At 52.2% G+C, this 13,734-nt stretch overlaps 1 protein-coding gene across 3 annotated transcripts in view; it reads right to left on the minus strand.

Annotated features, from left to right (window-relative positions):
• LOC140394381 (uncharacterized) overlaps positions 1–13,734 on the minus strand; it is a 394,661-nt gene that overhangs the window by 271,625 nt on the left and 109,302 nt on the right. For all 3 annotated transcript variants that reach the window (XM_072481612.1, XM_072481601.1, XM_072481593.1), the window contains exon 12: positions 12,323–12,496. In XM_072481612.1, the coding sequence (XP_072337713.1) occupies positions 12,323–12,496 (174 nt within the window). The remainder of the gene's footprint in view (positions 1–12,322; positions 12,497–13,734) is intronic.

A 13,734-nucleotide genomic window follows, 5' to 3' on the forward strand; every position in this document is an offset into this window, starting at 1 on the left:
ATTTGGCTGACTGTGCCATCCTTAAGTCGGCCGTCTAACAATAGCTGTGTCAGTGTGTGTTCTGTGAGGATGGTGATGGGGTTGAGCCCTGTAATGTATGCGAAGTATTGTACTGCCCAAAAAACTGCGAGCAGGTGCCTTTCACAGGCAGAAAATCCTTGCTCCACAGGGTCTAACACGCGTGAGGCGTATGTTACGGGGCTTAATTGGTCATGGCGTTCCTGGAGGAGCACGGCCGAAAGGGTTCGGTCGGTGCTTGCTTCTTCGATAGCGTACGGGGAATGTGGATCTGGGACATGTAGTGCGGGGGCTGTGCTGAGGGCTCTTTTTAAAATGCCCACGGCATCTGTATGCTGTGGAAGCCATTCCCAAGGTGCCTGCTTCTTGAGAAGTTCGGATAGGGGCGCTGCTTTAGTGGCGAAACCGTCAATATGGTTTCGGCAGTAACCAACCAGTCGTAAAAATGACCGGAGGGCTGAGACATTGTGGGGAAGGGGCAATTTGACGAGTTAATTCTCTTTTGCCCGATCTCGCATTGATCATAAGTGATCACTGTTCCTAAGTAAATCGCTTTTTCTTTCAAAATCTGGGCCTTCTTGGGGTTGACTTTACAACCAATTTCTTTAAGGGGTGCTCGGAGTTCGGCGAGAAGCGAAATGTCTGTCTGTAGTAACAAGTCGTCTAGATACTGGACCAGACAATTGGGGTGGGAAAATCTTGCTAATCCATTTGCCAGCTGTCGGTGGAAAATGGAGGGGGAGTTGTGGAAGCCTTGTGGAAGGCACGTCCACGTGTATTGTTGCCCTTGGAATGTAAAGGCGAATTTGTACTGGCATGCTTTAGCCAATGGAATGGACCAAAAGCCGTTACTAATGTCCAAAACCAAATTTTTTTTTGACTGGAGTCCTTGTTTGAGCATGGTCTTGGGACTCGTGTTTACGGTGGGGGCTGCTGCTGGGGTTACTTTGTTCAGTTCCTGGTAATCAATGGTCAGTCGCCATGATCCATCCGGTTTCCTGACGGGCCAAATTGGTGCGTTGTTTGTGGAGGCTACTGATCTGAGTACACCTTGATCCAACAAACTCTCTATTACTTTGGAGATTTCCCCCTCTGCTTCCTGGGGAAATCCGTACTGCTTCTGGGATTTAGGGTCGGGACCTGTAATGTTCACAAAGCCAGCCAAATTGCCACAGTTGTGCTTGTGCTGTGCAAATGCTGCTTTATGTTCCTGCAGGACTGCCCTAACCTGTTTGTCTGCACTAATGGCTCGAGGGTCGAACCAGAAGTCTCCTACTGAGCTAATCCTGTTTACGTACTCTCCTACTGTGAGCGTGGCGGGGGCTCGTGCTGCCTTTGCCATTTTCCAAACACACTTGTTAACTGTGTCAAAAGAAAGGTTATGGGAGCTCATGAAATCGATCCCAAGGATATGTTCTGCTGTCTGGGGCAGATCAACTAAAACTACGGGGTGCTTAGTCGTGATGGTCCCTATTTGTATTGCTACAGGGGCTGTGATGTGTCCCTGTTGCAAATGGCCTGTAAAGCTGCTGAGTGTGATGGTGTCTGTTGTGGGCCACGTGTCTTGCTGGAACATCGTGGAGGAATTGAGTGTGGTGCGGGACCCTCCTGTGTCCCAACGAAATTCTACGGGTTGTCCCTGAACTTTGCCTGCCACTACCGGTCTACCGGACTTGTCCCAAAGGGTGTCACAGACCCAAGTTGGGGAGCTCGAACACCGTCAGCCGGTGCCGTTCATGTCTGTACTCTCTGAATGGGCGCTAATGCTATGGATCGGCTTTGCCCTATTCTTGTTTAGGGTGCCTGTCAGCTGGTTTCTCTGCTGCTTCTGGGGCGTGTTGCACTCTCGTGCAAAGTGTCCTAACTCTCCACAATTATAACATTCCTGAGCTTTGGGCTGGGGTGGGCTGTTCCTGCCCTCATTTACCCATGCGGGGTTCTGGTGCACTTTAACTGGGTTCATTTCTGCCTGCTCTTCATCGGGTGTTATAAATGCGGTTTTGCCTGCAATTGATTGTTCCCAAGCGCGGGACAATCTCTTCAAAACCCATTTTGCATTGTGAGCCTCATCTGAGGGGTCATAATTTGCGCAAGCTTTTCGTCCTGCTTCTGTGGCATGGGAGACTAGAATTCGGGTCCATTTGGCCATATTATCTGGGGACAAATAGGCGCGGGCTAACTCTCCAAAAACAGCGGTAAAGTGAATCCACAAACGTCCAGCAAACGCTGTGGGGTGCTCTGTTTTCTTTTGCCTACACTTATTTAGGCCTTCTATAGGATCTCCTCTGTTAAAGCCGATCGCATCAAGGATCGCTGTGTGCATCTCTTGGAGTGTGCCTCCTCCTACATTCTGTGGGTTGGGAAGGGCTGCTACGACTGAAGGGTCGAGGCTTAAAACTGTGAGCTTCACTTGCTCCTTTTCCTCCAGGCCGTACAGGGTAGCCTGTTGTCTGACTTTCGCGAAAAATTGGTGGGGGTCTGAAGTGGGAAGGAACGGTGTAATTTTTCCACACGCGTCCCGTAATTGGGTCACGGTTAACGGGGTTGTGTAAAGGAAATCTGCTTCTCCTTCGGCTGTGGCCCTGCGGTGTGTGGTTACAGGGTTCATGGGGGTGTGTTCTGCCTGTTCGGTTGGGGGTTGGGGCGCTTTCCTTTTCTGGGGTTTTTCCTGTGTACATGTCCCATGTACGTATCTATGGGCAGTCTCGCTCAATTCCTGCCAATCGGGGCCATTTTCCTGATCTAATTGGGGTCCGGATGTACTTTGAAATCCATTTTGAACGGAAAGCAGAGATTGCAATTCTGCAATTTGCTTCCGGCACTTCGCGTGATCTACGGAGCTCTGTCTTTGTTCCGTCGTGGAAGTATGGAGTGCTCGTAGGGCTGCCTTTAAGTCATTGCATTGTTTCTGCAATTTCTCCACTTGCTTTTCTGTCTCTTGTCTTACCAACACCGCACGTTGCGTGTCCTGGTAGGCCTTATCATATTGCGTCTGAAAACTGTTCAAATGCGTGAGACAAGCTGATGTGCCCCCTTGGCATCATCCACCTCTCTGTCCCTTGCTGCTAACTTCTCTTTTAAATCTCGATTCTCCTTCTCTACCTCACTCACGTCTACCTCACTGCTTCTGTCTCGCTCCTCTATCTCTCTACGGAGCGTCCTAACGACCTCCTCTGTGCCTCGCAATTGTGCCAAACAGGACACGATTGCCATCGGCTTGCGAGCTTCCCCTAAGCTCTTCTTGTGTATCTCTGACAGGTTCTCCCACCAAGTATATCCTATACTCCCGGGTCCTGTTTTCTCATTAGCGCAGAATTCACTCCAAAGGGGCCATCCTTTCCCTTTGAGATATTTCCTGATCTCATCTTCCCAAACAGGACACAGTCCTACTCTATTGGTCGCTGCGACCTCGAATTCCTGTGGGTTCATAATGCGTTCCATTGCCTTCATTGCCATTTTCTTTGTCTAGGTTCTCTACTAAATTTGGAACAGGGGGTGATAAAGTGGTGATGTAAACACGGGTACAGCTTACGCTAATTTCCGGCCTACAAAACTCCCGACAGTTTTACGCAACAAAATCTCTCAGGTTTACCTTATATCCCTGTTAGTACACATGCATTAACACACTTCTGAATCTTAGAGGCTTGATCAGTACTGTTCTTACGCTTGTGGGTTTTCTGTTTCCAATTGGATTCTCAATTCAAATTTGGGTTCTCTCGGAGTGGTTAGGCCACTTCTAAGTCGAGTCCCGGCAGAGTCGTCAGTAAATGTTGCTAACTTTGGCTGTTTGACTTTTAATTTGGCTCTGTTTAATTACGTTTGCTCAAGAGTCGCCAGGTATCTTTCGACACCGCTACAAGGTTCAGAACCGAATACTGATCAATGACTCGATACACCAGTTAGTAAGTTCAAAAGCAATGCTCATTTATTTACACACAATCAACTCTACTCATGCATAAACTCTACAAACTAAACTATTACTATTACTAAAGCCTATACTTAGCTTCGGGTGCCCACTCAGTCAGAGGAACAATGGCCGTTGCTCGGTTCTGAGGCTGCTGGATTGAGCTGTTTACAGGGAATCAACTAGGAGCGTCTATCTCGTAGCGTGCGTTGACTTGGAACTTACTTGGTCTGGTGTAGCTGCTAGGCTGGTCTCTCTCTTCGCTGAGAGCCAAAGCCAACGAAGAAGGATTCTCCCTTGGGGAATACCTTTTATATTAAAAAGGGCTTCGCGGCTTTTGGGCGGGCCTTGAGCTTGGCTTCAATTAATTGGGCCTTTCCCAATCATTCATATCGATCTTTCTCCAAAAAAGGGGTGGACATGTCCTAGGTGACCGTTGGTCTGCTTTGTTTTAGCCCCTTCTGGCGCCTGGGTGGCTGCCTTAACATTGTGTATCTAAATGTTTCCCTTTTGTCCCCGGAGATGGCTCAATAGTATGTAGATTGTTTAGCAGTTTCTGTCCTGTCTGAGAGCTTAAGGTTCTAATCAACAGACAGACCTTGCACCTGCTTGTTTCTTCGTATTGTCCAATTTTCCCTGCATTCTTTGCGAGTGTCCATTTTGTAACCGGGACGTGGCCATCTCAGATGGTTACAGGATGCGTTGCAGGCGAGGCGTCATATCGTTAAGGTCCTTATGTATAACGTTGACCAGTGGCCTGTCGTCCGTTTCGACCGTAAATGTGGGGTGTCCATAGACGTAGTCGTGGAATTTGACAATTCCCGTGAGGAGGCCCAGGCATTCTTTTTCGATTTGCGCATAGCGTTGCTCGGTGGGCGTCATTGCATGCGATGCGTATGCGACTGGAGCCCATGAGGAGGCGTCGTCGCGTTGGAGGAGCACTGCTCCAATGCCGGTCTGGCTCGCATCAGTGGAGATCTTCATCTCTTTGGCAGGGTCGAAGAATGCCAATACCGGAGCCTTGGTGAGTTTCGCCCTGAGTTCACGCCACTCTTGCTCGTGGGCGGGGAGCCATTGGAATTCGGTTGTCTTTTCACCAGATTGTGGAGAGCCATGGTGTGGGATATGAGGTTGGGGATGAACTTCCCCAGGAAGTTGACCATGCCCAGGAAGCGGAGGACCACCTTGTCCTCCGGTGTCTTCATGGCATTGATTGCCGACACCTTGTCTGCATCCGGCTGCACACCAAACTGTGATATGTGGTCACCGAGGAATTTTAGTTCTGTTTGACCAAAGGAGCATTTGGCCCTATTGAGGCGGAGGCCAAGCTCATGGATTCTCCGGAAGACGCGTTGGAGGCGATCAATGTGCTCCTGCGGGGTGGTAGACCAGACGATGATGTCGTCCATATATTCCCGCACCCCTTCGATGCCCTCCATCATCTGCTCCATTATTCGGTGGAACACCTCTGAGGCTGAGATGATGCCAAATGGCAGACGGTTGTAACAAAATCGGCCAAACGGGGTGCTAAAGGTGTAGAGCTTCCGACTGGATGAATCAAGTTGTATCTGCCAGAACCATTGGATGCATCCAGCTTTGTGAAAAATTTGGCGCGAGCCATCTCGCAGGTGAGTTCATCGCGCTTTGGGATAGGGTAGTGTTCCCTCATGATGTTCCGGTTCAGATCTTTGGGGTCGATGCAGATGCGTAGTTCTCCGGATGGTTTCTTAACACACACCATGGAGCTGACCCAGTCGGTTGGTTCTGTTACTTTAGATATGACGCCTTGGTCCTGGAGGTCCTGCAGCTGCTGCTTGAGGCGGTCCTTGAGGGGCGCTGGTACCCTGCGAAGTGCATGAACCACAGGCGTGGCATTTGGTTTAAAAAGAATTTTGTACGTGTATGGGAGTGTGCCCATGCCCTCGAAAATGCTGTGGTATCGAGTGATGATGTTCTTCAGTTGTGTTTGAAAGTCGGCGTCCGGTGATGCTGAAGCCTCAGCGGGTGATATGGAGTGAACCCTTTGCACGAGGTTTAGGATCTTGCACGTCTGAGCACCGAGCAGGGAAGCTTTAGTGGCCGCTACAATCCCGAAGGGCAGGGTGGCCTTTAAGGAACGGTGCGACACCACAAGCTGGCATGAGCCGCTGGCAGCAATGGCATTGCCATTGTAGTCGAGAAGCTGGCAGGCGGATGGAAGGATGGTCGGCTTAACGTGGAGGCTGTGCAGGTCAGACCGCCCAAGGAGGTTGGCTGAAGCGCCGGTGTCCGGCCTGAATCGGATGCGAGATTTGTTGACCGTGAGGGTGGCACACCACTCATCGTCCGGATCAATGCTCATCACTGGGAAGGGCTTGGCCTTTTTCTTTTGAAGCACCGTGTGCTTGGTGATGATGCCCAGCCGGAATGGGGATTTGAGATCCTCGGTGTCAGGGTCTGGAACCATGTCGGAGTTGGAATCGGTGACCGGTTGTTGTACGGTTCGGACGTCCCTGCACTGCTGGTGGGAGCGACGGGAGGCAGGTGCTTGAGCAGACCTGCACAGGGCTGCGTAGTGGCCAAGCTTGCCACACTGGAGACAGCGTCGAGATTTCGCGGGACATTGCTGCTTTAAGTGGGAGGAGCCACAGTTGTCGCACGTCGTGACGTCAGAATGCGCGGTGCAGTCGTACGTAGTGCGCGTCTGCGCAGTTCGGTCTTCAGCCTCGCCGTCCCCTCGGTCGTTGCGCGCATGCGCGGGAGCCCGGGAAAAGCGCGTGAAGCGGCCGCCCTCATCCAGGCTTAGGCCTTGGAGCTGTTTTTCAGCCTGCACCCGCTCTGCTTCATGGGGGCCTTGCCGCGCCGCCTCTGCCGCTTGAATGTGCGAGTATCGGTTAGTGGCGTGCTCATGCAGAACGCAGGTCTCGATGGCTATAGCGAGAGTGAGCTGTTTAACTTTGAGGAGCTGCTGGCGTAGGGGGTCTGAGTGCACACCGAAAACAATCTGGTCGCGGATCATTGAATCGGAGGTGGAGCCGTAATTGCAGGACTGCGCGAGGATGCGAAGGTGGGTGAGGAAAGATTAAAAAGGTTCATCCTTACCCTGCAGACGCTGTTGAAAGACGAAGCGTTTAAAACTTTAGTTGACTTCGATCTCACAGTGGCTGTCGAATTTGAGCAGGACTGTCTTGAACTTGGACTTGTCTTCACCTTCAGCGAATGTTAGGGAGTTGAAAATATGGATGGCATGGTCCCCGGCCGTGGAGAGAAAGCGAGCGATCTTTCTGGCGTCTGAGGCAGCTTCCAGGTCGGTAGCTTCCAGGTACAGTTGAAACTTTTGTTTAAAAATCTTCCAGTTCGCACCGAGGTTGCCGGTGATGCGGAGCGGCGGGGGAGGGCGGACGCTGTCCATACTACCGGATGGCTGATCGCTGGTCGAAGGCAGATTATTTCAGGGTAGGTCCATCAAACTCTAACATCACATACTGGTACCATGATGTGTTGGGTATGCTGGGTCTGCGAGGACTGCGTTTACCAGAGCAGTGTGAGAGACAGGCTAACAACACTTGTAGATGTACAACTATATTTTATTTAGCTGAGCTGTTAAACATATTTGCACTGTGGGTTGACATTATGTTAGGTTGACTGTTCCTGTTACTGATCACGGGCTCTGGCTGTCTCAGAGGCTGCATCCCGAATGAGCGGGAAAACTAGTGCCCTCTGGCTATATAGTGGCCGTGTCCTGTTTGGTGATTGGCTGCTGTGTTCGGTTTGTTGATTGGTATTTCAGTGTGTCAGTCAGTGTCTGTCTCTGCACCATCATATACTTGTGTGTATATTCTGACACTGTCTTCCACCCCAAAGAATCTGCTGATCCGGGCCACTGTCATGTGAGCCCGGTGAACAACCTTAAATTGTATCAGGCTGAACCTGGCACATGTTGCGGATGGGTTGACTCTACTCAACGCGTCCGCCCATAGACCATCCTCTATCTCTCCTCCCAGCTCCTCCTCCCACTTGCACTTCAGCTCTCGGTCTGCATCTCCTCTGACCCCATAAGTTCCTTGTAATGTCTGAGACGCTCCCTTCTCCTGCCCGCGGGGTCTTGCCCGCCCATACAAAGCCAGAGATCACTTTGTTGACTTGTTTAAAAAAGGACCGCGGAATAAAGATGGGGAGACATTGAAACACGAACAGGAATCTCGGGAGGACCGTCATCTTCACCGTCTGCACCCTCCCAGCTAATGACAACGGGAACGCGTCCCATCTCCGAAAATCGTCCTTCATTTGGTCTACTAGCCGGGCCAGATTTAATTTATGCAGCCGGTCCCATTCCCGCACCACTTGGGTGCCTAGGTACCTAAAGCTTCCCTCTACTAACCTAAACAGCAGCTCCCCCAATCGCCTCTCCTGTCCCCTCGCCTGGACCGCAAACCTCTCACTTTTCCCCATATTTAGCTTACACCCTGAAAACCGGCCAAATTCACCTAGAATCCTCATGATTTCTTCCATCCCTTCTAACGGGTCTGATACATCCAGAAGCAGGTCGTCTGCATAGAGCGAGACTCTATACTCCACCACCTCCCCGCCCCCCGGACCAGCCCCTTCCAGCCCCTTGAGGCTCTCAGAGCAATTGCCAATGGCTCTGTAGCCAGCGCAAACAACAGTGGGAAGAGGGGGCATCCCTGTCTCGCCCCCCGGTGCAGTCTAAAATAGTGCGATGTTGTCCTATTCGTCCGTACACTTGCCACTGGAGCCTGACACAATAACCTGACCCAGTCGATAAAGCCCCGCCCAAATCCGAACCGTCCTGTACCTCCCACAGATAATCCCATTCTACCCAATCAAAAGCCTTTTCTGCATCCATTGCGATCACTACCTCCACCTCCCTACCTTCCGGGGGCATCATGATCACATTTAACAGCCTTCTTACATTGGCCACCAACTGCCTGCCCTTAAACCCCGTCTGGTCCTCCCCAATAACGTCCGGAACACAATCCTCAATCCTGGAGGACAAGATTTTGGCCAGCAATATGGCATCCACCTTTAAAAGGGAGATAGGCCTGTAGGACCCACACAGCTCCGGGTTCTTGTCCCGCTTAAGAATCAGCAAAATCATTGCCTGTGACATCGTCGGGGGCAACACCCCTCTTTCCCTTGACTCATTGAACATCCTCATCAACACCGGCCCCAATATCCCAGAGAACTTTTTATAGAACTCCACTGGGTACCCGTCCAGCCCTGGGGCTTTACCCGACTGCATGGCCTTCAAACCCTCCATTATCTCTTGCAAACCGATCGGAGCCCCCAGCCCTTCTACCCGCTCCCCGTCCACCTTTGGGAAATTCAGCCCCTCCAAGAAGTGCCTCATCCCCTCCGGCCCCGCAGGGGGTTCCGACCTATACAGCCTGCTATAGAAATCCCTAGACGCCTTATTCACCCCGACTGAATCACCAACCAAGCTCCCATCGCCGTCCTTTACTTTCCCTATCTCCCTCGCTGCCTCCCTCTTCCTAAGCTGCTGTGCAAGCATTCTGCTGGCCTTCTCTCCATACTCATAGATCGCCCCCCCCCTCGCCTTTCTCAGCTGCTCCACCGCCCTCTCTGTGGTCAGCAAGCTAAACTCCGCCTGTAACCTCCGCCGTTCCCTTAAAAGCCCTGCCTCTGGGGTCTCCGCTTGCCTCCTATTAATCTGTAGTATCTCCTTTACCAGTCGGTCCGTCTCTGCCCTGCCCACCTTCTCCCTATGGGCCCGGATCAAAATCAGTTACCCCCTGCCCACCGCCTTCAGTGCTTCCCACACCACCACTGCTGAAATTTCCCCCGTGTCATTGACCTGCAGGTAGCTCTGAATACATTTCCTCAGCCGCTCGCACACCCCTTCATCCGCCAAAAGCCCCACATCCAACCTCCAGTGCGGGCGCTGGTTACTGTCTTTACTAACCTGCAGGTCAACCCAGTGCGGAGCATGGTCTGAGATTGTAATCGCCGAGTACCCCGTGTCCACCACCCGTCCCGTATCAGCCTCCCCGAACAGGCGCCGGAATATGGCGACTAGGGGCTTTTCACAGTAACTTCATTTGAAACCTACTTGTGACAATAAGTGATTTTCATTTCATTTCCATTTCATTTCTCATTTTCATTTAATTTCATTAAGGCCCTGCTCAAAATGAAGAAATCAATCCGGGAGTACACTTTATGCACGTGTGAGCAGAAGGAGAACTCCTTCACCCTCGGCTGCCCAAACCTCCATGGATCCACCACCCCCTCCCATCAGCTCCATGAACCCTCTGAGTTCCTTTGCCATTGCTGGCACCCTGCCCGTTTTCGAGCTTGACCGGTCCAAGCCAGGGTCAATAACTGTGTTGAAGTCCCCTCCCATAACCAACCTGTGCGAGTCCAGGTCCGGTATCTTCCCCATCATCCTCTTTATAAACTCCACATCATCCCAATTTGGCACATGCACATTTACTAATACCACCTGCACCTCCTCCAGTTTCCCACTGACCATAATGTACCGACCTCCCATGTCCGAGACTATTCTACCCGCCTCAAACACCACCCGCTTATTGATCAGGATCGCGAGCCCTCTAGTCTTTGAACCCAGTCCCGAGTGAAAGACCTGACTGACCCAGCCTTTCCTCAATCTAATCTGGTCAGTTACACTAAGGTGCGTCTCCTGCAACATTACCACGTCCACCTTCAGTCCGCTAGGATGCGCGAACACATGTGCCATCTTGACCGGCCCATTTAACACTCAAACATTCCAGCCGATCAGCCATCCCCTTATTTGGGCCCACCTCCAGCCCATGTTCCACGCCTCCACCAGCCCGCCCCCAGGCAGCCACTGCCCCCAACCTCCTCTCTGTCCCTTGGCCCAAGTCTCTCCCTCATCAGCAGAACATTTCCCCCCCCTCCCCAACCTAGTAACAACACTCTTTAACCCAACCCCTTTGGTAAACCAAACATATGCACCCCCCCACTGCGCTTCCATGAGCTACCCCACCCAGCTAGCTTGGTTGCCCCCATCCCTGGCGCCGGATAGTCTCCCACCTATTGTTCCCTCCCCCCTCCCCCCCCACTCATACAAACATACTCCAACATCAAACAATCCCCACACAATTGCCCGACAGAAAAACATCAAAATCTAAACAGGCACAGCTCCATCCCCCAACAGTGCAAATTAAAACCTTAACTCACTCAGCTGTCCCAAATCAATACAGAAGGCATTACAAACATCTTCCACAAAACAAAAAACTTTTTAAAAAGAGGAACAGAGAAACAAAAATAAAAAAGACACAAACGCTGCAGCAAAGTTCAAAAGTTCTCAGTCCACCACCAGTCCCTTCCTTTTCACAAAGTACAGCACGTCCTCAGGCGACTTGAAATAAAAGTGCTGTTCCTCGTACGTGATCCAGAGATGGGCCGGATACAACAGTCCGAACGTCACCTTTTTCTAAAAAAGGATCGACCTAATCTAGTTGAAGCCTGCTCTTCTCCTGGCCACCTTCACGCGCAGGTCTTGGTAGACCCGCATGATACTGTTGTTCCACTTACAGCTCCGTGTCTGCTTGACCCACTGTAGAATGCACTCCTTATCCAAGTACCTGTGGAATCTCACCAACATTGCTCTCGGGTGGGGGTCTCCCATTCGCGGCTTCCTCGTGAGTGCTTTGTGAGCCCTGTCCACCTCCAAGGGTCGGGAGAATGCCCCATCCCTCAGCAGCTTCTCAAACATGTCCGCGATGTAGGCCCCAGCATCCGCTCCTTCGGACCCCTCCAGGAGCCCAACGATTCTCAAGTTCTGCCGGCGGGACCTAATCTCTAGGTCCTCCACCTTCTCCAGGAGCTTCTTCTGCTGGTCTCTCAGCATCCCCACCTCCAACTCCACCGCAGTTTGATGTTCCTCCTGCTCAGCCAGCGCCTTCTCCACCTTCCAGATTGCCCGATCTTGGGCATCCAATCTAACCTCCAACCGCTCAATCGACTCTTTTAACGGGTCCAAGCAGTCCCGTTTCTGCTTAGCAAAGCCTTCCTGGATAACTTGCATCAGCTGCTCCGTTGACCGCTGGGTTGACAGACCGGAGATCCGGTCCTCCGCCATGCTGTCTCCTGCTGCAGCTTCAGCCCATCTGTTTCTGCCTTTACGAGCACTTCTAACCGAATGGCCTCCTTCCGTACTGTCAGAATTCTATGAAAATGGTACATGATAGATTAATGTTTGAGAAGGATATGGGATATGGACCAAGGTGTGTTGATAAAGTTGAGATACAAATCAGCCATGAGTTAGTGGAATTGGAATGGTAGAAAGGCTGTGGGGCTGAATGGCCTCCTCATGTTTCTGTTCTAGTCTTTATCTGTGCCCCTCTCGTTCCCACCCCTCCTGCAACCCTCCCCCCTCCATCAGTGGTTTGTACACACCCTTTAGTTCCTTGGGTACAATGCCTCGAACAGCGCCTGGTGATGAAGTCTTGTTTCTACGGGCCTTCCGCCGGGCGCCTGCCTTAATCCTCTGCTTCACTGGGCCTCCTGTGTTGTGAATTGGAGGCAGCACCTGAAGCACTGACCTGGGTTTCAGGCTCGGATCAGCACCCCCTAGATATATGGGAAACAAGGAGGATTAGTCAAAACGGACTTTACATTACACTCAGGAATCAAATCTTGAAGCCCACATGTGTGAACTATAATTGCCAAGGAGCGATTTCTGTCTCGCTGACCTTGCATGTTGCTACAGTCTATTGAGCTAGTGAGAGAACATAGAGTTCCTCTCCATGGAGATTCCACGTCAGGTGTCATCAAGGTCCGCCTGCTACTTACGTTTTGAGCCATTGTGCGGCAGAGTATGGAATCTGGAGAGGCTTCAAGAGTCTGAATCTGTTGCTTTTTTCTGATCGGCAACCTGTGTAAAAAATCTAGATCTACATCTTATTTCAAGCCTCAAACTCTTGGACAAAGGTAATTTTAAGGAATTTATATGTGTTAGAAGTATGGGGCGAAATTCTCCAGTATCGGCGCGATGTCCGCCGACTGGCGCCCAAAACGGCGCAAATCAGTCGGGCATCGCGCCGCCCCAAAGGTGCGGAATGCTCCGCATCTTGGGGGGCCGAGCCCCAACCTTAAGGGGCCATGCCCGTGCCAGACGAATTTCCGCCCCACCAGCTGGCGGAAAAGGCCTTTGGTGCCCCGCCAGCTGACGCGGAAATTACATCTCCGGGCGGCGCATGCGCGGGAGCGTTAGCGGCCGCTGACGGCATTCCCGCGCATGCGCGGTGGAGGGAGTCTCCTCCGCCTCTGCCATGGTGGAGACCGTGGCGAAGGCGGAAGGGAAAGAGTGCACCCACGGCACAGGCCCGCCCGTGGACCGGTGGGCCCCGATCGCGGGCCAGATTGCCCCGCACCCCCCCCCCCCAGGACCCCGGAGCCCGCCCGCACCGCCTTGTCCCGCCGGTAAGGTAGGTGGTTTAATGTAGGCCGGCGGGACAGGCATTTTAGCGGCGGGACTTCGGCCCATCCAGACCGGAGAATCGCGGGGGGCCCGCTAACCAGCGCAGCGCGATTCCCACCCCCGCCGAATATCCAGTGCCGGAGAATTCGGCATCCGGCGGGGGCGGGATTCACGCCAGCCCCCGGCGATTCTCCAACCCGGTGGGGGGTCGGAGAATCTCGCCCCATGGTATTGTTTTAGGTGTGTTTAATTTCATATTTCTCAGTCTGGAAGTGACCTATAGTTAGATTCATGCTGGATAAAGGTGTTTGTGTGTGTTTGGGGGTGGGGGTGGGGGGGGGTGGGTGGAGTGGAGGCGGGGGGGGGGGGTTGGTTTGAGTTCCAACTG

This window comes from Scyliorhinus torazame, chromosome 2, assembly GCF_047496885.1.
Source record: "Scyliorhinus torazame isolate Kashiwa2021f chromosome 2, sScyTor2.1, whole genome shotgun sequence".
Lineage (NCBI taxonomy): Eukaryota > Metazoa > Chordata > Chondrichthyes > Carcharhiniformes > Scyliorhinidae > Scyliorhinus > Scyliorhinus torazame.